Below are 24,580 nucleotides of genomic sequence, written 5' to 3'. Positions count from 1 at the left end.
TTGCATTACCACCACCTGAATTGTATCAGCTTCACAGTGCTAACTATTTACAGTGTCCACTTTCTCAGCTGTTAAGGGGAAAACACTGACATAGCCTACTTCTGTTTCTATTTTTTATTTTTGCTATATGTTTAAATGTAAAGATAGGCCTATGAGTGCAATAACGTACTGATAGTCAGCTTACTCTGTAACATGTAGCTTTTATTAGCCTCTCACAGTGCCTTTTTCTATGTCAACAATGTGTCAGTCTATAGTTTAATAGGCTACATAAGGTTATTTATTAGGCAGTACATGTACAGCAGGCCAACTCACACCTCAACATTTCATGTTTGAACTCTGTCAGACAATCCTCCCCCTGGAATAAGCCCGACAAAGTGGATTGCTGCCTCAACAGAGCATGGCGAGATAACAAAACATTTTTTAATGGCGAGTTACCTCAGATAACACATAATCAAAATGAATGTTAACCTGCAAATAAAGACAAAAGCAAATGAAAACACAGGGTACCACAAATGTGCTGATTGTGGCTGCAACTCCCGGCTGGTACAGTACACCTACTGTATGGTTATGGCTTTGTTACAGTATCAGCCTTCACTAGCCAAATTAATTTGTTCAAGACTAGAGAGTTGGGGGAATACTGACAACCTAACTCTATATTCTATAATTTCCTATAGTAGCTCAAACGTTCCCAGACTTCTTCCATTTGAATGGAAGTACCGTACAGTATATTGAAGAGCAGAGATAGATGCTCATGACAGAATAGTGTATTGTTGGCAAACTCATATGGGAAATGATGTAGCCTACAAGTGAGACAACATATAGCATACTAACATTCCCATTTAAGGGCAAACAACACAAGGAAAATCATAGCTGCAACAGAGTAAAACAATGACTTGAGGACATTTGTAGCCTACCAACGTGGGCTAATAGTAGGCCAATATTGATACTGATCTTTTGGGTTTGAAGCTGCCAGTAGCCAATATTTTGTGCTAATATTAATAAATGTTAATTTGACCATTTTCATCCCAAAAGATTTCCCACAATTGCAAGGATTCTGTGTTCCCTTCAAATTGGCGGGGTGGGGAAGCCTCTGAAACTCCACTGAGACATATACAAACTGTCCAGTGAAAGCCATGCTATTGAAACAAACTGAGACATGGGACACAAACTGTCCAGTGAAAGCCATGCTAATGAAACAAACTGAGACATGTGAGACAAACTGTCCAGTGAAAGCCATGCTAATGAAACAAACTGAGACATGTGACACAAACTGTCCAGTGAAAGCCATGCTAATGAAACAAACTGAGACATGGGACACAAACTGTCCAGTGAAAGCCATGCTAATGAAACAAACTGAGACATGGGACACAAACTGTCCAGTGAAAGCCATAATGAAACACACTGAGACATGATGGGACACAAACTGTCCAGTGAAAGCCATGCTAATGAAACACACTGAGACATATGGGACACACACTGTCCAGTGAAAGCCATGCTAATGAAACACACTGAGACATGTGACACAAACTGTCCAGTGAAAGCCATGCTAATGAAACACACTGAGACATGGGACACAAACTGTCCAGTGAAAGCCATGCTAATGAAACACACTGAGACATGTGACACAAACTGTCCAGTGAAAGCCATGCTAATGAAACACACTGAGACATGGGACACAAACTGTCCAGTGAAAGCCATGCTAATGAAACACACTGAGACATGGGACACAAACTGTCCAGTGAAAGCCATGCTAATGAAACACACTGAGACATGTGACACAAACTGTCCAGTGAAAGCCATGCTAATGAAACAAACTGAGACATGTGACACAAACTGTCCAGTGAAAGCCATGCTAATGAAACAAACTGAGACATGGGACACAAACTGTCCAGTGAAAGCCATGCTAATGAAACACACTGAGACATGTGACACAAACTGTCCAGTGAAAGCCATGCTAATGAAACACACTGAGACATGTGACACAAACTGTCCAGTGAAAGCCATGCTAATGAAACAAACTGAGACATGTGACACAAACTGTCCAGTGAAAGCCATGCTAATGACACACACTGAGACATATGGGACACACACTGTCCAGTGAAAGCCATGCTAATGAAACACACTGAGACATGTGACACAAACTGTCCAGTGAAAGCCATGCTAATGAAACACACTGAGACATGTGACACAAACTGTCCAGTGAAAGCCATGCTAATGAAACACACTGAGACATGGGACACAAACTGTCCAGTGAAAGCCATGCTAATGAAACACACTGAGACATGGGACACAAACTGTCCAGTGAAAGCCATGCTAATGAAACATATTGAGACATGGGACACAAACTGTCCAGTGAAAGCCATGCTAATGAAATGCTTATAGGGTTAGCAGCAGCCTGGGACACACTGGGGCAACGGCAAAGAACTAGCAGCAACAAAGTCGCCTCACGTCGCCTGTGTTGGGGCCACTTGAACACACTGCAAAGACAGATGACGTTCAACTAGCACGTACGTTCTTAGGAGACCAAGGACTGCCGATATACAATCCAGATACATAAAACAAAGCGGCATTTGCCTACCATTTTCACACCACTCTCGCTCACCACTTCTTAGATGGTTTTGTAAACTACGGCGACAAGAAATAAGTTTCAAGCGGCACTGCCAGAGTCAGCAACAGGCTCAAGGGGCTTCCTCGAAGGCCACGTCGTTGTGGAAAATATTTATGTATTTTTATATTTAAATATGTATTGGAATGATCAGATGAGATTAAGTTGAAAAATGAGAAGAACGTTTTGTGCGTGCCCTCTCTTCTCGTGCACTGATTCGCTTTGCTGACCACCACTTCAACATGTCGAAAAAGCCGCCGACAAGGTTGACTAGAGTCAATGGTGCGGGACACACCGCAAAAATGACAGACGTTCACCAGACATTGCTGTGTCAGGGCTTTAACATGTTAACCTGCACATTAAGGCAGGTTTTACATACTAACACCCCTGAAGTGTTAGGGAGGGGCCGCCATAATGTTGCAGGTGGATGACAAACTGGCAAATATCTGATTTTTAATAAAAGGCCACTATCATCCAATATATCTGTGAACAAATGTGTCGGTATAACCCTAGTTTGTACATAAACTGTTTAGGATAATAGGCTTTTTGTCATCTTTCAGTAAACCCCTACACTATGCTGCCTCTCTACACTTTATTCATACGACACACTGTAGTGCACTCCGTCAAAGTCACCGGCTCAAGGTCACCGTATGGACGGAAAAGTGCTTGGCCAAGGAGGAGATAAATCAGCTAATTAAACTGCACTCGTTTAATCAGGGGACCAGTAACTCTTGTGCCCATCTCAGCCAGTCAGGCCCAGTGTAACATTACTGCCCCGCGGAAGAGTTAGTGCCCGCTGGGAGGGATGCCCGCACCCAGTGCCTCATAAAACACACAGATGCGGGGTTAATTGACTGTTCAGCAGTCGTCAGCCTGCCGTCCCTCGCATTGTAATGGCAGTGGCACTATAGATCTTTTTTTTTTCTTGTCTCCTGTCTTTGTCTCCGTCTGGCTGCGGTTCCTCCTTCTCTCTTCTGGGTGAACATGATCAGGACCCTCCTTCTCCTGATTTCTAATTACAGTACTGCTGTGTTGCCGTGGAGGGGGGGGGGGGCAGGACCATGTGGCGATGGGGGGGGGGGGGGGGGGGGGGGGGGCGCAGGACCATGTGGGGATGGGGGGGGGGGTGATTACATGAAAAAGGAGGGAATGATTGGTAGCAATAATGATGGGATGCACTGTAAACGGTGGGGCAGACAAGTTTGCAGCTCTGCAGCTTTATGGTGATTGGCTTTCAATGTTTTCTCCACTCTCAGTCTTCAATCAAATCAGGGCGGTTGAAAAATAAGAATCACAAATTGGAACCGGAAAACATTGCAAGACAAGAACCTTGTGAAAGTAAATGTGGTTATGTCAGATTCGTGCTTGCTGTCTTGTTATTTCTCAAAGCAGTTTTCTCACCAGGTTGTCCAGCTCTGGATCCTCACTGAAGAACGGTTTGTGATCTTGCTCCTGCTGGTGCACAAAGTTTTCAATGTCCACATCGAAACTGGCCGACGTGATGCATTCGGATCCCTGGGTGGCCTGCTCGCATTTCTCAAACAGCAACGCCAGCAGCGGGAACAACGGATGTCTGAAGAGAGACAGAGGGGTGTCAGGAGTTAGGGGGTTCATATCTGATGTCTGAAGAGAGACAGAGGGGTGTCTGGACTTAAGAGACAGAGGGGGTGTCAGGAGTTAGGGGGTTAATAGCTGATGTGTTTTATTGGATGTTGAAAGCATTGCTATATTGTTGCTGGTGGTATTAGTAGTGAAGGTCAAGGTTATGAGCTTGTAAATGTCGACATGGCATGTGGGAAATCCCGGCTTCTGCAGCTCTGACAATCGTCACAAGTACAGGGAAATTCCACCCTTAGACTACTCCGCTAGATCTGATCAATCTGTCATGTTCAATGTATTCCAGGAGTTATTTGTGATGAAGTAATTTACTTTTTTGGTGTATCCACTTTCCCTCAACTTGCCTTGTCTACTTCTACTTTAGTAAGTGAGTGAGTTCCCAGAATGCATTTTGAGAACCCCCAAAGAATGGCTGCAAACTTGTTGCTTCCAGTTTCACTCAAAGATGGGACATATAAATACAGCTCGCCAGCCAACTGTGTTTTTATGTTATATTATGTTTATAGCCCCTTATCACACAAGCATGTCTCAAAGGGCTTTACATAGCATCATCACAGTATACTACATAATATACATTATCTACACACAACATAGGTTAGTTACATACTACACATTTTATTAGACTACATTGCGATACGACACAAACACAACATGTCTTTAGACTGTGGGAGGAAACCGGTGCACCCAGAGGAAACAAACACGGGGAGAACATGCAAACTCCACACAGAAAGGACTGGGGTGGAGATTCAAACCCACAACCTTCTTGCTCTGAGGCGACAGTGCTAACCACTGAGCCACCGTCCTATTTAGAACATTAGGACAGGTCTATGATCACAGTCACGTCCAGAGCAATCTAGTAAGAGAGTGGCGTCAGCGGAGGTCCAAAATGAATTTTGAATGAAATAAAGCTGATAATGTACAATTTGATTCTTTAAACGTCTGTCTTAATGCTTAATTCAGAACCTTACTTTCAGGAACTCTTGAGAGTAAATATACTGTATATAGTTAGTAGATATAGATAGTATATAGATGACTCTGGTCACACCTATTGAAAATGCAGGATGTCTTGCATTGCATTCTGGTCTATTGAGGCGGCTGTCAGTGGAGAAATTGATGATACAAGTTTATCCATTAGGAAAGGGGAGAGTTGTACCAGCACATGCTTCCTCTGATACATATGCAGTCCCCCCCTTCCCGAACGGGCGCCTGACTGACCAGAGGAGACACTAGTGACCAGGACATGGCACACATGACAAATTGTGCATGTATGGACGCCCGACCAAGCCGGAGGTAACGAGGGAGCTCGAACATGCGACCCTCGTGTTGTAGGCAGGGAATCTACTGCTGCACTACCCGGACACCCACACTGCAAATCTATTGACGTGACATCTATGTTTCACCAGTTATCTGTGGAAATGAGAGACATGGGCCTAAAAATGCAAGGTGCATCTCCTGTACCTGCTAGTCAAAGTGTTTTTAGGGTGGATTTCCCTAATACAGCACATTGAATTTGCCAGCCACTTCACATCATCTTGTTCAGAAAGATAAGAACAGCTCAGCCTATTCATCATATTACCACATCTGTTGTTTCCTTTCACAGTACATCCACCAAGGGTTATTTAATGGACACTTGAATAGATGGACTAAATAGAGCAGGAGAATTCAAGACATGACATGTGCTCCACTCCAAAGCACTTTCCTCCCTCGCTGGACTTTTAATAGCGCGGCAGTTCCATGACATTCCCAAAAGGACATGCTGAACATACGGACAAGGTTCAACTAGAGATCAAAAAAAGATCTTTAAGTGGACGGGACATGGTCCAGTGAGAGCACTGGGCCTGTGCGTCACGTCACCTACATTGTTACCATCTGCCTTTTATAGAGAATGTCACTCATAGAAGACCCCCCAGATACACTGTGCAATGGTCCATACTGTACTGCTGTGTGTAGTACAAGCCCAATGATTAAGCATTTCCACTACTGGGAAAGCTGTTCTGCCACAAGATACAGAACAACTTGAAAACTTGAAGCAGCTATGGCCATTTATTAAAGGCTTTTTAATTTTTGCAAAGCAGTGTGACTTGGTATTCTTTTGGTTAAACAATTGGATTTACTGTCAATATGAGAGCACCAGTCATCTACTGCACAGGATATAATCAAGAGGACTAGACACTAGTAGACAGACCTCATAACAAACTATTTTAAGGCGATTTCTGAACTGTTCGGCATTGTTGAGTAACTCTCAAGGATCTTCCTATAGAGTTCCTTTCCTGCAACATCAGCTCTGCTTCAAATTTGAGGGTTTTTAGACCACTAGATTACCAGGCCGCATAGTGGCCTGATCATTTAGTGTGACTCCGACCCCTTGTTGTGTGTGTGTGTGTGTGTGTGTGTGTTGGCGGCTTGGGGGTTAATGTCGTATGAGCTGGCACCTCAGGGGTTAATGTCCTATGAGCTGGCGCCTCTGGGGATAATTTTGTATGAGCGGCACCTCGTTGTATGGGCTGGCGCCTCAGGAGTTAATGTCATATGAGCTGGCGCCTCTGGGATTAATGTCGAATGAGCTGGCGCCTCGAGGGTTAATGTCATATGAGTGGCACCTCGGAGGTTAATGTCGTATGAGCTGGTGCCTCTGGGATTAATGTTGAAAGAGCTGGCGCCTCGAGGGTTAATGTCATATGAGTGGCACCTCGGAGGTTAATGTCGTATGAGCTGGCACCTCGGGGGTTAATGTCCTATGAGCTGGCGCCTCAGGGGTTAATGTCGTATGAGCGGCACCTGGGGGGATAATGTCGTATGAGCGGCGCCTCGGGGGTTAATGTCATAATATTGACATTATGGGATTATGCGAAACCTGGCTAAAGCCGGACGTTGTTCCTCCACTCATTGAAGCCTCCCCCCTAACTTTACCAATTTGCATATTGCCAGAATGTCAAGAAATGGTGGGGGCGTCGGCCTAATTTATAACTCAAATGTAATTTTTTTGCAGGATCAAAAGTATAAGCTCTCATCCTGTGAGATACTTACCATGAGACACTTTAATATAGCTGGCCTCGGAGCCTTCTACCTAGTTATGCTCTATACGCCCACCTGGGCCCTATTCATCTTTTCTTGATGAATTTTCCAATTTTCTCTCTGACCTCGTAACCCGCACGGATAATATCCTTATCATCGGCGACTTCAATATTCATGTAAACTGTAAAGCTGACCCACTCTGCAAAGCCTTTCTATCTTTAGTCGACACCTTTGGCTTTGCTCAGCTGGTTCATGAACAAACGCATTCTAACGGCAACACGCTTGATCTTGTCCTCGCTCGTGGTATTAACGTCTCAGATCTGTCAGTCCTGACATACCCTCCAGCACTGTCAGATCATTATCTCATTAAATTTAAAATAGACCTGCCCCTCCGGCAGTCAAACCTAGCCGATACCTATACCGCCCGGCGTATCGATAGTCCACTCCCACTGAACTCGCTGATTTGTTATCGGGGCCGCTTTCCTCTCTCCCAGAGCGGATCGACTCCATTAACGAATCCACGTACTAAAACTAAACAAAAATCCGCCGCCCTAAAAAACCCTCACCTTGGTATACTGACGATAGACGCGCACAAAAACTAATGCCGAAAACTAGAACGTAAATGGTGCTCATCCAAGCTTGAAGTCTATCGACTAGCTTGGACTGATAGCCTATAAAAATACAAACGTATGTTGCCCGCTGCTAGAGCCTCCTACCTATCAGATCTTATTAACACGTTGAGTGCCATAGCCGAGATATCTCGTCTTACATAATCCAACGGTTGAGTGCCATAGACGAGCTATCTCGTCTTACATAAACATTTTTTTTTTTGACGGTGGGACATCAATCAACCCCTTTTACGTCTTCTATATCACTATTGGAGGAAGAGAATGTGTATAATCTATTTTACCGACCACTAAGTGGCGACAGTTCTCTCCCAAGACAGAGAGAAAGCCACAGCCAGCCACAGCCAGAGCCACAGCCAGCCAGCGCGCTGGAGAAAGCCAGTGTAATTTTCAAGGAAGTAGCTGGGCGAAAACTCTTTCGATTTCACACACACACACACACACACACACACACGCGCGCGCGCGCACACACACACACTCGAGTACCTTTGCGCATAAATAAGACCAGAATCGCAAAAGCTTATTCAAAGCTCTCAGCCGACACCTCAAGAAACAGTTTTACAGTCCAGACGGCCGCGGAGAATCCTCCCTCCGCAGCACAGACGGAGGGAGGAGTTTGGAGACACACACACACTCTCTCTCTCTCTCTCTCTCTCTCTAGTCCCGAGAGAGAGAGAGAGAGAGAGAGAGAGGAGAGAGAGAGAGAGAGAGAGAGAGAGCACACAGAGTGGGAGACAGACACGCTGTGGGGGCAAAGAACGGACAGAGATCTCTTCCTCTCAGAGCCGCGGAGCAACGCGCGAACACACACACACACACACACACACACACACACACACACACACACACAATACAGTATACAGACTTGCCCAAGGGCACCCATAATCACAGGCAGGTGACTGTTCTGCTGTTTGATTGAATTTCACAAAACTGCGATTATCTCAGCTCCCTGTCTCAGACGCTAAAACCATGCTGTACTCAACGGCTAATATCTACATAACTACTAACTCTGCAAACTAACTCTTTTAGACAGAGAAAGCACACATTCTATTAGTTATTTTTAGATGATTGGTGTTCACGAAGTCTTAACAGAAAAGAATCCTCGGCTCTTATAAAATGAGCCAGAATCCTCAAAAAAAAACCTGGCACAACTTACCTACAGGATTGAAAAAACGGCTGGCACTCAATGTGTTAACACTAATAAAAATAATCCAAAATTTCTATTTGACACAGTCGCAAATCTTACTCGCAAACCCTCCCCCAATACAAACTCTCCATTTACAGCTAATGATTTCCTTGACTTCTTTAACCGTGAAATTATCTGTATTAGAGATGAAATTAGCAAGTCTCTAGTACTCACAAAGGGTGTTAACCCCTCTCCTAGCCCTGTTCTAAGAACCTTAGATGAGAGTACCATACTCATACGCATTTTGAGACTATCTCTCTAGATGCCCTTTCTAAAATAGTACTTTCATCTAAATCTACAACCTGTTTATTCGACCCTCTCCCTGCAAAGTTGATTAAGGAACTTCTTCCAATACTAGGCCCCCCCTTACTTAACATTATCAATAGCTCTCTCTTCTGCCATTGTCCCTGCCTTCTTCAAATCTGCTGTAATTAAACCTCTACTTAAAAAGCCAAATCTTGATTCTGAGGTTCTTAACAATTTCAGACCAATCTCAAATCTCCCCTTCCTCTCTAAAGTTCTTGAAAAAGTAGTCTCGACCCAATTAACTGACTACCTCTCGCGTAATAAACTTCTCGATCCCTTTCAATCTGGTTTTAGATCACTCCATAGTACTGAAACTGCTCTTACAAAAGTAACCAATGACCTTCTCCTCGTGTCAGACTCTAATTTTTCCTCTCTTCTCATTCTATTAGACTTAAGTACAACCTTCAATACAATCGATCATAACATCCTCCTAAACCGCTTATCTAACTACGTAGGTATCCGGGGCGCTGCCCTATCCTGGCTAAAATCATATTTGTCTGATAGGACACATTGTGTCTCATATAAAAATATTATAATATAATATATTCTCCTCAGTGGAGTTTGGTAAACCGCAGGGATCAGTCCTGGGTCCCTTACTCTTTGGTGTTTACTTACTGCCTCTTGGCGAAATGTTCCGTATATATGGCATTAATTTCCACTGTTATGCCGATGATACCCAAATGTATATACCAATTAGACCAGACGACCGAGCTCTCTCGCTAATCTTGAATCTTGCTTAATTGCTGTTACAGATTGGATGTTGGCCCAAAAACCCAATAGTCTAGTAGGAACGGGGGGTCCCCGCGCACCCGAAAGATATATTTTTCTAACATAGATTTTTGTACTCCTCAAGGTGTCTAATAAACAAATTTTGTTGTTACCCCGTTGAAATAGTGTCCCATGGGTCCGTTTGGCGGCCATCTTTGCGGGCATATTGCGATGTCTGATGAAAATGGATAAGGGTCATAACTTTTGAACTAGACGTCATACAGAGACAAATTACACCACTTTTCTGTATGATTTCTGCATGAGGAATTGATTGAGAGGGTTGTTTTAATGATTTTAACAGATTTGGTATAGTAAAACTCAAAAACATTTGAAAAAAGTGTCAAATTTACTCTCAAAATCTTGCAAAAAAAATCTATCTACATATTAGTCCATGGGCCAGAAGGGTTGGGAATAATGCTCATATTGATTTTTGGCAAGGTATACATCTCTAGAGTTAGAAAATATGTGAGAGGATTGCACCAATGGTAGCTAAATGTGTGTTATCACTCGATTTATAACACCATGCAAAACATAATAGTTGCGGGACTTTTAGGGACATTTGAGGCTAAGTTCATGCAAATCAAGTCTAAAAGCACCAGATTTTGCCCAGAATTAGCCCAGGGCATGCTCTAACAATTGAGCCAGAGTGCCCGAGCCGGTGACCCCCGGGGTCACCATGGCGGCCAAATCCAATATGACCACTGTCCGAAAAAGATTTTGGCTATAACTTTTGAAAGAGATGAGCTAGAAATACAGACTTGGTGTCTATCTTATATTTTTTGACCATTAGAAAGGTGTTGGAATGCTTATCTTTATGTTTATGTTTAGATGTGTGTGGACCCCTAATCTGCATATTTCCAAGATGGCGGCTACCTGAATATGAGTTTTACCATAACTGTTGATGCTTTTAGTAAACTCGGTGTCCATTTTATGGTTTTTGAGTTTTAGAAACACATTGTAATACTCAGATTTATGATTTAATCTATCTATAGCACTCTACTTTGCATAGTAAATAGGCTACCATTTCTTTTTTACATACACTTTTGTAGTTGTAAGAATGAGTTACCATCAAACTGGTGGAAACAAACAATCTACAGTATTTATCTTACATATTTTATTGAAACAATTAGACAAGTGAGTAACACTTAGGTATGTCCATGGGTTGGGGGGGTTAAGTTAGATTGAGTGTAAAGTGTTTTTTGTTTATATCCTTATATCCACAGCCAGATTAATCAAATATTGTTGTCTTGACCGCATTGTTGGTACAGGCACTCTTGCATCCACATTGAGGTGCCACAGGCTCCAGCTTTACAGCATTCACAGCACCCACTACATGACTTTTTGCAGCTGCAGCAGAGAATGATGACTCAGGCTTTACTGGCATCTGAAAGATGGGTCCAGTAAGGTTCCCAAGTCTTGGTCATGGAGTCCCAGTACCAGCCCCACGTACTGAACTCTGGATATTTTGCTGGACAGAGGTTGCCTGATTCCAGTAGAAGCTGGTCTGCAGCAGTCCCCATTTGACATGCTGAATCAGTGCATCTTGGGTGGGAGGCAAGTTCTCAAGGGACTTGGTACCATTTGAGAAAAGCTGATGTCTGGCTTCATCTACTTGGCTGGAGACACAGCTCTTGCTGGACATGACAACAACCATAATGCTTCCAGTCTTTGGACATGGACATCTGAGTTGATCGGTTCAGGCTCCAAGGTGAAGGCGTCCACGGTCTCAGTGAGATCCGATGTTGCTTCCCAAGCTGCCCATCCACTCCTTTTCCCATAGCCCTGGAAGGCTGATGTACTGTAGTATCACATCATTTTAGCACATGGAAGAGATGTAATGCCAGTGATCTCTGGGGACCAAGAACATTGCAGATTTTGTGAACATAAATGTACTTTCCACATGTGAAGCCGATCCAGTGCTCTGTGAGGCCTAATGTGTAGAAGAAGCGTATTGCAAGTATTACAACATCACTGTCGGACGTATGGATCCTGAGTTTCTATGGCTACTGGCCCAGCATGTGCCAGGTGCTATAAATCATTCTACTGTAGTGTCTGCTTCAGGATGGTTATAAGGCTGAAGTGCAGATATGTCATATTCAGATCTGTTGGAAAGTACAACATCCTTCTTGGTAGAAAGGAGGAGTTCATCCCAAAACCCTGGTCGCCCTCACCTTGGGGTTGTCATGTACAGCAAAAGCTGTGGCTCCAGCCAAGTAGATGATGCTAGACATTGGCTTTTTTCAAATGCATCAAGAGAACCTGCCTCCCACCCAAGATGCACTGATTCAGCATGTCAAATGGGGACTGCTGCAGGCCAGCTTCTACTGGAATCAGGCAACCTCTGTCCAGCAAAATATGCAGAGTTCAGTACGTGGGGCTGGTACTGGGACTCCATGACCAAGACTTTGGAACCTTACTGGACCCATCTTCCAGATGCCAGTAAAGCCTGAGCAATCATTCTCTGCTGCGTCTGCAAAAAGCCATGTAGTGGGTGCTGTGATTGTGAATGTTGTCAAGCTGGAGCCTGTGGCACCTCAATGTGGATGCAAGAGTGCCTGTACCAACAATGAGGGTCGAGACAACAATATTTTAGTAATCTGGCTGTGGATATAAGGATATAAACAAAAACCACTTGTCATCTGAAGTCTTTTATGCAAAATCAGTCCCCCTGGTAAATCAAAAGGACTGAGCACTTCTAACTCAATTCAACCTATGGACATAAGTAGGCTACTACTCACTTGTACATATAGGCACCAATATATGTTTTGTTCTGTTGTTTTTGTTTCTGATATTGTAATATTTTGTTCAAATTCTAAACACCTTTGATCAGTATTGATAGCATTTCACATTTATGGAGAGCATTGATGCACAGACTGGCTATTACCTGTATCAATGGGAATGGGTTATACTCTATTTGTCTAATTGTTTCAATAAAATCTGTAAGATACATACTGTAGATTGTTTGTTTTCACCAGTTTGATGGTAACTTATTCTTCGTCTACACTCAATCTGGGTGAAAGTGTATGTAAAAAAAAAACGGTTAGCGGCATATTGGTAGCCTACTTACTATGCAAAGTAGAGTGCTATAGATAGATTCAATCATAAATCTGAGTATTACAATGTGTTTCTAAAACTCAAAAACCATAAAATGGACACCGAGTTTACTAAAAGCATCAACAGTTATGGTAAAACTCATATTCAGGTAGCCGCCATCTTGGAAATATGTAGATTAGGGGTCCACACACATCTTCCCTAGTAAAGATAAGCATTCCAACACCTTTCTAATGGTCAAAAAACATAAGATAGACACCAAGTCTGTATTTCTAGCTCATCTCTTTCAAAAGTTATAGCCAAAATCTTTTTTGGCTATAACGGGGTCACCGGCTCGGGCACTCTGGCTCAATTGTTAGAGCATGCCCTGGGCTAATTCTGGGCAAAATCTGGTGCTTTTAGACTTGATTTGCATGAACTTAGCCTCAAATGTCCCTAAAAGTCCCGCAACTATTATGTTTTGCATGGTGTTATAAATCGAGTGATAACACACATTTAGCTACCATTGGTGCAATGCTCTCACATATTTTCTAACTCTACAGATGTATACTTTGCCAAAAATCAATATGAGCATTATTCCCAACCCTTCTGGCCCATGGACTAATATGTAGATAGATTTTTTTTGCATGATTTTGAGAGTAAATTTGACACTTTTTTCAAATGTTTTTGAGTTTTACTATACCAAATCTGTTAAAATCATTAAAACAACCCTCTCAATCAATTCCTCATGCAGAAATCATACAGAAAAGTGGTGTAATTTGTCTCTGTATGACGTCTAGTTCAAAAGTCCATTATCCATTTTCATCAGACATCGCAATATGCCCGCAAAGATGGCCGCCAAACGGACCCATGGGACACTATTTCAACGGGGGTAACAACAAAATTTGTTTATTAGACACCTTGAGGAGTACAAAAATCTATGTTAGAAAAATATATCTTTCGGGTGCGCGGGGACCCCCCGTTCCTACTAGACTACAACTTCCACTTCTCAATGATCTTAGTCTGAATATTGAGAACTGCGTAATTACTCCAAACTCAAAGGTGAAAAACCTAGGTGTTACCTTTGATTCTACTCTTTAATTCAATGCTCACATTAAGGAAACCACTAAAATAGCTTTCTTTCATCTTCGCAATATCTCAAAGATCCGTCCCTTGCTAAATGCAACGGATGCCGAAACCTTAATACACACCTCTGTTTCATCTAGACTCGACTATTGTAATGTCTTATTCTCTGGCCTTCCACAAATAAATCACAACTCGTGCAAAACGCCGCTGCTAGAATTCTAACCAGAACTAAGAAGTTTGATCATATAACTCTGGTCTTAATCTCCCTCCACTGGCTCCCAATTCAGGCCAGATCTGACTTTAAGGTGCTTCTGTTAACCTCTAAATCTTTGCACGGGCTCGCACCGCCATACTTATCTGAGCTACTCATTCCTTATGTTCCCACGTGTACTCTCCGCTCACAGGACGGTAATTATCTTACCGTCCCTAAAATTAAGAAAAAATCAGCAGGTAGCGGAGCATTTTCTTACCATGCTCCACATCTCTGGAACCAGATTCCTCTGTCAGTTAGGGAAGCTGGCTCTATTGAAATCTTCAAAACTAGACTCAAAACCCATTTATTTTCACAATCATATGGTTGTGCTTGATGGTTGTGTCTCAAGCCAGCAATATCAGTATAAACTTAGACTTTACCTAATTTTATTGTTGCATCTGGTATTGGTGGTATTTTTAAGAACAGCATACGGAACCGATGGCACTGAGCATGCGTTAACGGTGCCAGTGGGGCTAGTCACAGCCTTAGTCATTGGGTATGGCCGTATGGTACTGGTGGTGTAGTTATTAAGAATGTCATATGGAATGGACCTGCGATGGCTAGGCTAATTCTAGGACTTAGACTTAAATTATTAGCTGCCAAACTTAGTTCCACCTCTGCGCAAATTCCTCCGTACTGCCCCCCTCTTCCCCTCTTCTCTCTCTCCTCCTCAGGTGTCCTTCATTGGCCTGACGTACACCCCCGCCGCCGCAGCCCTCGATCCGGTCGTCATTGTCCCAGCCACCTGTCGTCACTCTGGGCCATCTACCCACTACTCCTTCGCCTGCCTGACACCCTCCCCCCCTTCCCCGGCCTCATCATCACCACCGACCCCTATCCTCATCATCCTGGCCACCTGTCGTCACTCTGGCCCACCTACCCACTACTCCTTCGCCTGCCTGATGCCTTCCCCCCTTCCCCGACCTCATCATCACCACCGACCCCCTATCCTCCCTTCATCTCTTCCCGGTCGATGCCACCAATGCGGACACATGATCCCTCAGATCACCCTTGTGGAACTCCTGATCACTTTCCCCCTTTTCACCTAGCTAATCGTCCTGGCCACCTGTCATCACTCTGGCCCATCTACCCACTACTCCCTCGCCTGCCTGACATCCTTCCCCTGTCTTACCCCTTTTTCACCTAGCTAATTAGCTAGTATTCCCTGAACTTACGAACACTTAAAGACAAAATTTTCTATTTCTTTTTGGACTCTACCTTTTACATTTTAAACTCTCTTCCCTGATCTTAGGATCATTTAAAGACTACATTTTCGTATTCCTTTTGTTGGACTCCTATTCACATTTTCAATTTTCTGTTCTTTTGTCAATTTTATTTCTATAATCTGAAACTCTGTAAATGGTTTGAATGTACTGTAGCTGGGCCCCTATAGTATTGCTTCATTTTTCCAAGATGGAGGTTTCTGCTTGGTTTAGACCTTACTAATCCTGTAAGATCCAACTAGCGTTCATATTTTCACAGGTAATTCAATGGTAGCTGCAGGGTAATATTAATGTTTCAAAAAGAGAGTCATATTATCCTACGTACACTCAGCAGACATTCAGAAGGTCTCGAGGTTTACTGTATAACGGCTATCCCTACTCTTTAAAGGTACCGGTATGATCTGGTTTTAAACTATATATATATACATGTATAACTAATACAAATGTGCATTATTCCAAATGATTTAGACATTTCAGTCTATACTTGCAAAAGAGTTACATTTACAGTAGTCGTAATGGCTCCCATTCTCCCCTATTCACCCTCTCCAACTGTCCCTTGTGTTACTTTTAACTTGGAGGTAACCCACAGCAGTCTCCCTAACTATGTCATCGTCAAATAATGATAGGGCTGTTGGCAGTGTGTTCTATAACCCTGTAAGCTGCTTACCATTGCCATATTTCATTATTTCCTCATCTAGCGGTGTCTTTAAATGTATGGGGAATGGATCTGCAAGGAGCCATGGTGATGTTTGATCTACGAGGAGCAACAAGCAGTGATGTTTGAGTTGTTATTGTATACTGTATGTAAAGTAATGTCAGGATTTACAAATATGTATGTCATTCACCTTAACATGAACTTTTAATAAACATGGCGCATGTAAAAACAGTTTTACGACTTCCCCGTTTCCCCCCCAGATTGCAATTAGCTGGCCCTTCCTGGACAGGAGATGGATGGAAAGTCATATCCATTGTACCACATATACCACAGACATTTCCATAATCCAACTTTCCGTCAAGTACACTGATGATGAGGTGAATCCAGGTGAAAGCCATTACCTCCCATTGATTTCCTTCATTACATCTATACCTATCTATCTATCTATCTATCTATCTATCTATATCTATCTATACATCTATACCAAGCACAAAGGAGGAGAGGTAGATGAAGAGAAGTAGATGAGTTAGAAAGGGAGTTTTAGGTTTTGATGCACAGCTGTTTATTAGAATAGACTGGACATGTGATGACCTCTCGTCTAATCATGAGCTTGCAATTATTATTTTATGTCACCTATGCCCAATATATGACGGCTTGAGTTTAAATACTGATCAAATAAATCATTGTTATAGTGAATGATTTCTGCATTCATTTCATCTTTTTACAGTACACAGTCGCACAGAATAGATTTGACACACCTTTTGGGGCTCACATGAAATCTTATGAGATAAATGAATAGTATACTGTAGTATCCACATCATAGTGAGTATGGTATCAAGTAACTGTATCTATGTGGAGAGACTCTTTAAAGGAAAATATTTAAATTAACATTTTTCTCAAAGTATAATTGATTTTTGTCCATAGTGGTGGTGGTTTGATTTATGATGATCAGCAGTCTGCCTAGCTTTGTATTTGACACTGTGTGATTGTTGAGGATGTGTGTGTGAATGTGAGAGCATATGAGGGAAACAGTACTGTGAGGCTCTGGCATGGCAGTGGGCTGGGGCCCTGCTCAGGCTCTCACCCAGGGCTCTCATTTGCAGCCTTTAATAGTCGTCTATATTATACTCTAATCTGCCTGATCCCAATTTAATGGCGCTCCCTCAGCCAGACGTGGCCCGAATACTAAAGAGGAGGCTCACGTGCAGAGTGGTGAGCCTCGTCTATTTAACGTGTGTGTGTGGGGGGGGGGGGGGGGGAGAGAGAAAGAGAGACAGTGTCTGGGTTGGGGTGAAGGAGAGGAGGAGTATGACGGGAGCCAACAGGGCGGCTCTGCTGGCTCTGCAAAACATGTCTCAAGTTAGACTTAAATGTTTCTTTTTCTTCAAGCAAGTGATTAATTCTGCCAACAAGGTGAGATAATTTAACATGTTTTCAAGTCTCAATGTCTAGAAGACAAGACAGAATAAGGCAGATCACTGCACTAGTTTAAAGAAAATGACACTTGATTTGAGTCGTGAAACAAGTTGCATGGAAAACACGAAATTATCTCACCAGATTCCCTCCCTACCAACACAAAGCCCCCGTGTTACCACCGGCATAGTCAGGCGTCCATACAGGCACAATTGGGCATGTCTGCAGGTGGGAAGCTGGATTATGGGTACGTGTCCTGGTCACTGCACTAGTGCCTCCACTGGACGGCCGGGGCATCTGTTCGGGGCGAGGGAACTGGGGGGAATAGCGTGATCCTCCCACGCGCAATGTCCTGTCGGTGAAACTTCTCGCTGTCATGCATGTGAAAAGAAGCGGCTGGCGCACATACAATCAGGAAGCCTGCGCTAGTCTAATAGTCAACTCTCCCCAGCTCGGCAGAGGGGGTGGAACAACGACCAGGACAGCCAAGTACAGGGAGGAGGAGGAGGAGGAGGAGGAGGAGGAGGAAGAGGAAGAGGAAGAGGAAGAGGAAGAGGAAGAAGAAGAAGAAATAATTATCTGGCAGATTTGACTTGTTTTGGCAAAAAATATTGGTTTTCAAATTCAATACTGGATTAAATGACATGATGGATATTTTTGAAGTGAAAAGATTCCAGCAGCATGTGTGGGGTCTATGACTATTTTGAATCAACAAGATTGACACAACTCTGTCTTTCATTCTCAGTCATTTTCATGCATTTCTGATCTTTCTTGTTTGTGCCCTCTGCAAACCCACTGCACTTACTCATATTCACAGACATCTGCTGTAATGGAGATGTGGTACTGCCGGGCCTGTGGGACCCTGGACCTACAGAGTACACAGCACCTTTATTAGCTGCTTGATACCCAAGCCAAGCAGTAAACCAAACAAATAAAGCAATTAAAAGGTGGTAGTGGAAGGCTTTCTGTGGCTCATGACATACAGTACATGGTCAATGAATGTAACTGTACCAGTAAATAGATTGAGAACTTTTTGAGTTTCCATAGCACATTAACATTATAACATTCATAATAGACTTACATGTTGCATGACAATCGACTTTTATGAATGCTTCATTATGCATACACTTTACTTTTTACTTTACTTTATTTCATTTGGCAGACGCTTTTATCCAAAGCGACTTACATCACATTTCAAAACAATTCATTCAAAGAAATACAAACAATGAAAACATAACTAAAACCATATATGATCAATAAGGGTTAACCGATTCCGGAGGGACCCAGGTATAGCCCGAAAAGGTAAGTTTTTAGTCTCCGGCGAAAAATCGGCAGTGTCTCGGCCAACATGACGAAGGGGGGAAGTTCATTCCACCATTGCGGAGCCATGGAGGAGAACAGTCTTGAACGAGACAAGCGTTCACCAGGGCCACGTAGCGATGGAGGGGCGAGGCGAGCCGTGCAGGTGGAGGAGCGGAGGGAACGGTGGGATGATTGGAAGCTGACCAGGGATTGTAAGTAGAGCGGGGCTGACCGGTGAACTGCACGGTAGGTCAGTACCAGGGTTTTGAATTTGATACGGGCCAAGATGGGGAGCCAGTGAAGGTCACGGAAAAGGGGAGTGACATGGGAAAATTTAGGTAAGTTGAACACCAGACGGGCAGCAGAATTTAGAATGAGTTGGAGGGGTTGAATGGCCGAGGCAGGTAGCCCCGCCAATAGGACATTACAGTAGTCAAGGCGGGACAGGACTAGTGCCTGGATCAGGAGCTGAGCTGCCTCCCTAGTGAGGAACGGACGGATCTTTCTAATATTATAGAGTAAAAACCTACAGGAGCGGGCGGTTGCTGAGATGAAGGCTGAATTTGATAGCTGGTTATCTAACGTTACACCAAGGTTCTTAACAGTATTTGACGGTAGAATAATGATGTTGTTGATAGTGATGGAGAGGTCAGTGAGTGGACAATCTTTCCCAGGGAGGAAGAGGAGCTCGGTTTTGTTGAGGTTAAGTTTGAGATGATGGGCAGTCATCCAGGAGACAATGTCATTAAGGCAGGCGGCGAGACGTGACTGGATTAGGGTGTCGGAAGGGGGAAAAGAGAGGAAAAGTTGAGTGTCATCTGCATAGCTGTGGTAGGAGAAACCGTGGGAAGTGATTATGTGACCAAGGGACCTAACATATAGAAGGAACAGGAAGGGGCCGAGGACAGATCCCTGGGGGACACCCGTGTTCAGAGTGCAAGTTTTAGAGAGGGACCCACGCCAGAGAACCTGATAAGTGCGATTGGAGAGATAGGAGGTGAACCATGAGAGTGCAGAACCAGAAATACCGAGATCAGTGAGAGTGGAGAGAAGGATGTGATGATTAACCGTGTCAAAAGCAGCAGAAAGATCAAGAAGGACAAGGACAGAGGAGAGGGAGGAGGCTTTGGCTGTATGGAGGGCATGGGTGACTGAGAGGAGGGCTGTTTCCGTGGAGTGAGCGGGCTTAAATCCAGATTGTAAGGGGTCCAGGAGGTTGTTTTGAGTGAGGTGAAGAGAGAGTTGTTGACATACTGCACGTTCTAGGGTTTTTGAGATGAAGGGGAGGAGAGAGACAGGGCGGTAATTATGGAGGGCGGTGTGGTCAAGGGAAGGTTTTTTAAGGAGGGGCTTGACTCTGGCTGTTTTCAGAGCGGCCGGGACAGTACCAGAGGACAGGGAGGAGTTGATGAAAGAAGTGAGGAAGGGGGATAAATCAGAGGAAATTGTTTGGAGAAGAGGGGAGGGGATGGGATCCAGGGGGCAGGTGGTGGCAGGATAGGACATAAGAAGTTTGAGGACATCATCGGGGGAGAGGGGAGAGAAGGAGGACAGGGTGGTGGCAGGGGGTAGAGAGTTATAGTTGCAGATGGGAGAGTTGTTGTTAGTGGCTGGGGGGGGGAAGGAGGAGGTGATGTCATCGATTTTTTGGAAAAGAAAGTCATAAAGTCGTCAGCGGAGAGGGAGGAGGGGGGAGGAGGGGAGGGAGGGTTGAGTAGAGAGGAGAAAGTGGAGAATAATTTTCTGGGATTGGAGGCAGAGGACTGGATTTGGGAGATGAAGAAGGAAGATTTTGCAGAGGTGACAGCGGTGGTGAAGTTCGATAGGATGAGGTGGTAAGCGGAGAGATCTGAAGGGTCGTGGGATTTATGCCATTTCCTTTCGGCTGCCCGAAGCTCTGCTCGATGGATACGCAGAGCCTCGGACAGCCAAGGCGCAGGGGGACAGGATCTGACAGGTTTAGAAGTGAGAGGACAGAGTGAGTCAAGGGCTGAGGAGAGGGAGGACAGAAGACTAGTAGCGGCAGCATCAGTGGATAGGGTAGAGAAGTGTTCGACTGAAGGGAGGAGAGAGAGGACAGCAGAAGAAAGGACTGAGGGTGAGAGTGTTTTTATGTTTCGACGGGTGGTAGTAGTATGAGTGGGTGGAGGGGGGGGTTTGGGGAGAGAGATGGGAAGGGAGAAGGTTATGAAGTGGTGGTCAGAGACAGGGAGAGGAGTGACTGTGAGGTTGGAGGTGCTGCAGGAACGTGTGAAGACCAGGTCGAGGAGGTTCCCGGCCTTGTGAGTGGGCGGAGAAGGAGAGAGGGAGAGGTCAAAAGAAGAGAAAAAGTTCAGAAAAAGAGGAGATTGAAGAGATGCTACAGGGACATTGAAATCCCCCAGAAGGACCAGGGGAGTGCCATCCTCGGGGAAGAGGGAGAGGAGAGCATCCAGTTCATCAAAGAAGGCAGCGAGCGGACCAGGTGGGCGGTAGAGGACAGTGATGATGAGTTTGATAGGAAGAGAAACAGAGACAGAGTGACATTCAAAAGAGGATAGGGAGAGGTGAGAAAGAGAAGTAATGGTGTAAGTGCATTTTGGTGAAATCAGAAGCCCAGTGCCTCCCCCACGGCCAGAAGCTCTGGGAGTGTGGGAGAATGAGAAGGCATCTGAGAGGGCAGCAGGAGTTGAGGTGTTTTCCGGGATAATCCACGTTTCTGTGAGGGCAAGGAAAAGGAGGGATTGGGAGAGGGCATGTGCAGAAATGATGTCTGTTTTGTTATTGGCGGATTGGCAGTTCCAGAGTCCAGCATAAACGGTGAAGGGTGAGTTGGAAGGTTGTGGAAATGAAAAATTATCAGAGTTACTACAGGCCAAGTTTGATTTTTGATTTTTTGAAATTATTTTTACTGGAGTGAGAAAAGGTCTAATGTTAATACGGACAGGGATGTTGGAGATGGATGTTCCTAATTCGCCAAGAGCTGTATTGTTTGCAGGTGTAATGGTGTCTGTTGTGATAACTGGTGGATGAGAGGAGAGTAATTGTCCTCCCGGTCGGTAGGGGGAGCTGACGAATTGGGGAGATGACAATGGAGGTGTGTTGCCAGTAGACAGGGGGGAGGGCGGAGAAGAAGAGCTAGGCAAGACCGTAGAAGAAGAAACGCTAGGAGGTGACCAACAAAGTAGTGGTCATTTATTTGGGAGCGTCTGGACAGCGTAATGGATGTTGGTAGCCAACATACGAGTCCCTGCTTTGTTTGGGTGGAGGCCGTCGCGTGCAAACAGGGCTGGATGGGTCCAAAACAAATCGAAATTGTGAATGAAATTGAAGTGACGGTTATTACATTCTGACTGAAGCCAGGTGTGGAGATTGAGGATGCGGCTAAACCTCATAGCTGACCGGCCTAGCGTGGGGATCGGGCCGGAGAAAAAGATGGACAATCCGCTCTCTTTGAGCAGGGCGAAAAGATGAATGAAGTCAGACTGCATTTCTATGGATTGTTGGCGGGAGGTGTCGTTTGTTCCGACATGGACAATGATTTTATGGATGGACGATGGGAGAGAAGCCAGGAGAGCGGGGAGTTTTTCGAGAAGGAGGGGGACGGTGGCTCCGGGGAAGCAATGGGTTATGGCATTAGCAAAGCGGATTCTTTTCATAATGGAGTCGCCGACTAACAGTACAGTGGGGGGGATGAGGGGGGGCGGCATGGCAGACTGTCGTGATGGAGGAGTGACAGAGGGGGCAGCGGGCTGTTCAGAGGTGGACCGAGAGAGAGGGACGTGATTTTGGGATGTTACGTAAACTGAAGACTGAGCCGGTGGACTTTTCGGACATGGGGTGAACTGGGGACGGGCAACGCGTTGTGAAGGGGTGCGCGATTTTGAGAGGCTGTGAGCGGAAGGGACGGCTGACGGTTTGGACAGAGGGGTACGATGGCCCGGGAGGGGGGGGAAATCATACATGTTGAGAACAGAGTATTTATTGGTTATGGGCAGTTGGAGGGCACCAGGTGGAGGGGGGCGGGGGAGGAGTTTTCCACCATGTCTGCCCCTCCCAACGGTAGACCAGTGATACGTTTGGACAGGACATGGGGTCGAGGAAGTTTGGACCTTCGGCTTAGCACCAAGCCGAGACCATTGGTCAATGGAGTGGACTGCATCAGCGGGAAGTAGTGGGTCAGTCACTTCGAGATCAGCAGCGGGGGATGTGGCCGCAGCAGCGCCCACGAAGATCTCCAAGTCTGCGGAGTTCATCTCATCAGCAGGACGTGGAACGGCGCCATCAGGTTGTGATGGTGTGGAGTCACAGCTAACCTCCAGTCGCGTTGGACCGAATGTGAAGATGCTGTCCATCTGTCTTTCTGCATCCTGGATCTGATAAAGATTGGATATTCTATCCTGTAATGCTGCAACCTTTTCTTCAAGACGGGAGCAGCGGTCACAGCCGGGTGATAAGGTGAGTGGACCCATAGGATGGAGGTGGTGGCTGGGGATCAGAGAATAAGAGAGGAGGCCAGTACAGGGCTAAAACTGTGTAAAAGTTATAATAATGATCCGGTCCTTGGGGTAGCGTTAGCCTGGCGGGATCAGGTACTTACACGCCTGGGCTCCGTACTGGAGCCCGTAGCGGTGATGTGGTGTTAGCGTTAGCAGAGGTGGATCACAGAAAGCACATCGGGCATCAGAAAATGCAGAGACTTACCGACACGGGTCCACAAGTGGACCCGCTGCGGTGGTTAGACTTCAGGTGTCCGTTGCTTGGGACTCAGGTATCCGATGGCCAGGTACTGTTGGGTTTGCGTCGTATTTGTGCTAACGCTAGCTGGCTAGCAGGCTGCCCCGATCAGGAAATGTAACATAAAAGTGTGGATCCGTGCGTCGAATGACTAAAATCCTATGCCTAGTAGGAGCAAGTAGATAAAAGCAGCTCTGATCTAAAATTGTGGCTTCAGGGAAACGCATAAAAGTGGATAAAAAAGTAAATTTGCGGCAGAGCTTCTGACCGGTAAAAACAACACTGACGCATGCGTTAAATAAACAGGTAATGTTTATTTAACAAGATTGCATAGCATATTTCAAAATAAAAGCTCACTGTATATCAAATGATAATGGCACAAATTGTTCAGTATATAGTATGTCCAGTATAAAGACAGGTTGTAAAGGGCCACACAGAAGAGCTCTTTATTTCCAGCTCAACATTCAGTATATGAGCACTCCACGCTTAGAGGATGATGATGATTGTTATTTAATGTGATATTCACGTGATTCACTGAGCTGAGAGTCATTTAAGAACTAGGTGAAACAGGGATACATCTTTTATTTTAATAACCATATAAACACAGGGGGGAAATGAGCAACTTAGTTAGTGGCTAATGTAAATGAATCATAAATGATAAGCTAGTTTGCTGTGTGTCAGTTTGTTAAGTAATCCTGTAAACTATCGACCTACTCGACCGTTAATGTCTTGTCTCATCTTATTCATTTTGTTTTGTTTGTTTATGGATGTAGCAACAA

General features: G+C 44.6%; 1 protein-coding gene across 1 annotated transcript in view; it reads right to left on the bottom strand.

Annotated features, from left to right (window-relative positions):
* pknox2 (pbx/knotted 1 homeobox 2) overlaps nucleotides 1-24,580 on the bottom strand; it is a gene marked incomplete at both ends in the record, with an annotated part of 104,604 nt that overhangs the window by 55,051 nt on the left and 24,973 nt on the right. The window contains one exon of the mRNA XM_083640428.1: nucleotides 4,007-4,178. Within this exon, the coding sequence (XP_083496554.1) occupies nucleotides 4,007-4,178 (172 nt within the window). The remainder of the gene's footprint in view (nucleotides 1-4,006; nucleotides 4,179-24,580) is intronic.

Source organism: Poromitra crassiceps, assembly GCF_964638095.1.
Source record: "Poromitra crassiceps genome assembly, chromosome: 1".
Lineage (NCBI taxonomy): Eukaryota > Metazoa > Chordata > Actinopteri > Beryciformes > Melamphaidae > Poromitra > Poromitra crassiceps.
Note: the sequence above shows the minus strand (reverse complement) of the source record. Positions and strands in the feature narration are given on the sequence as shown.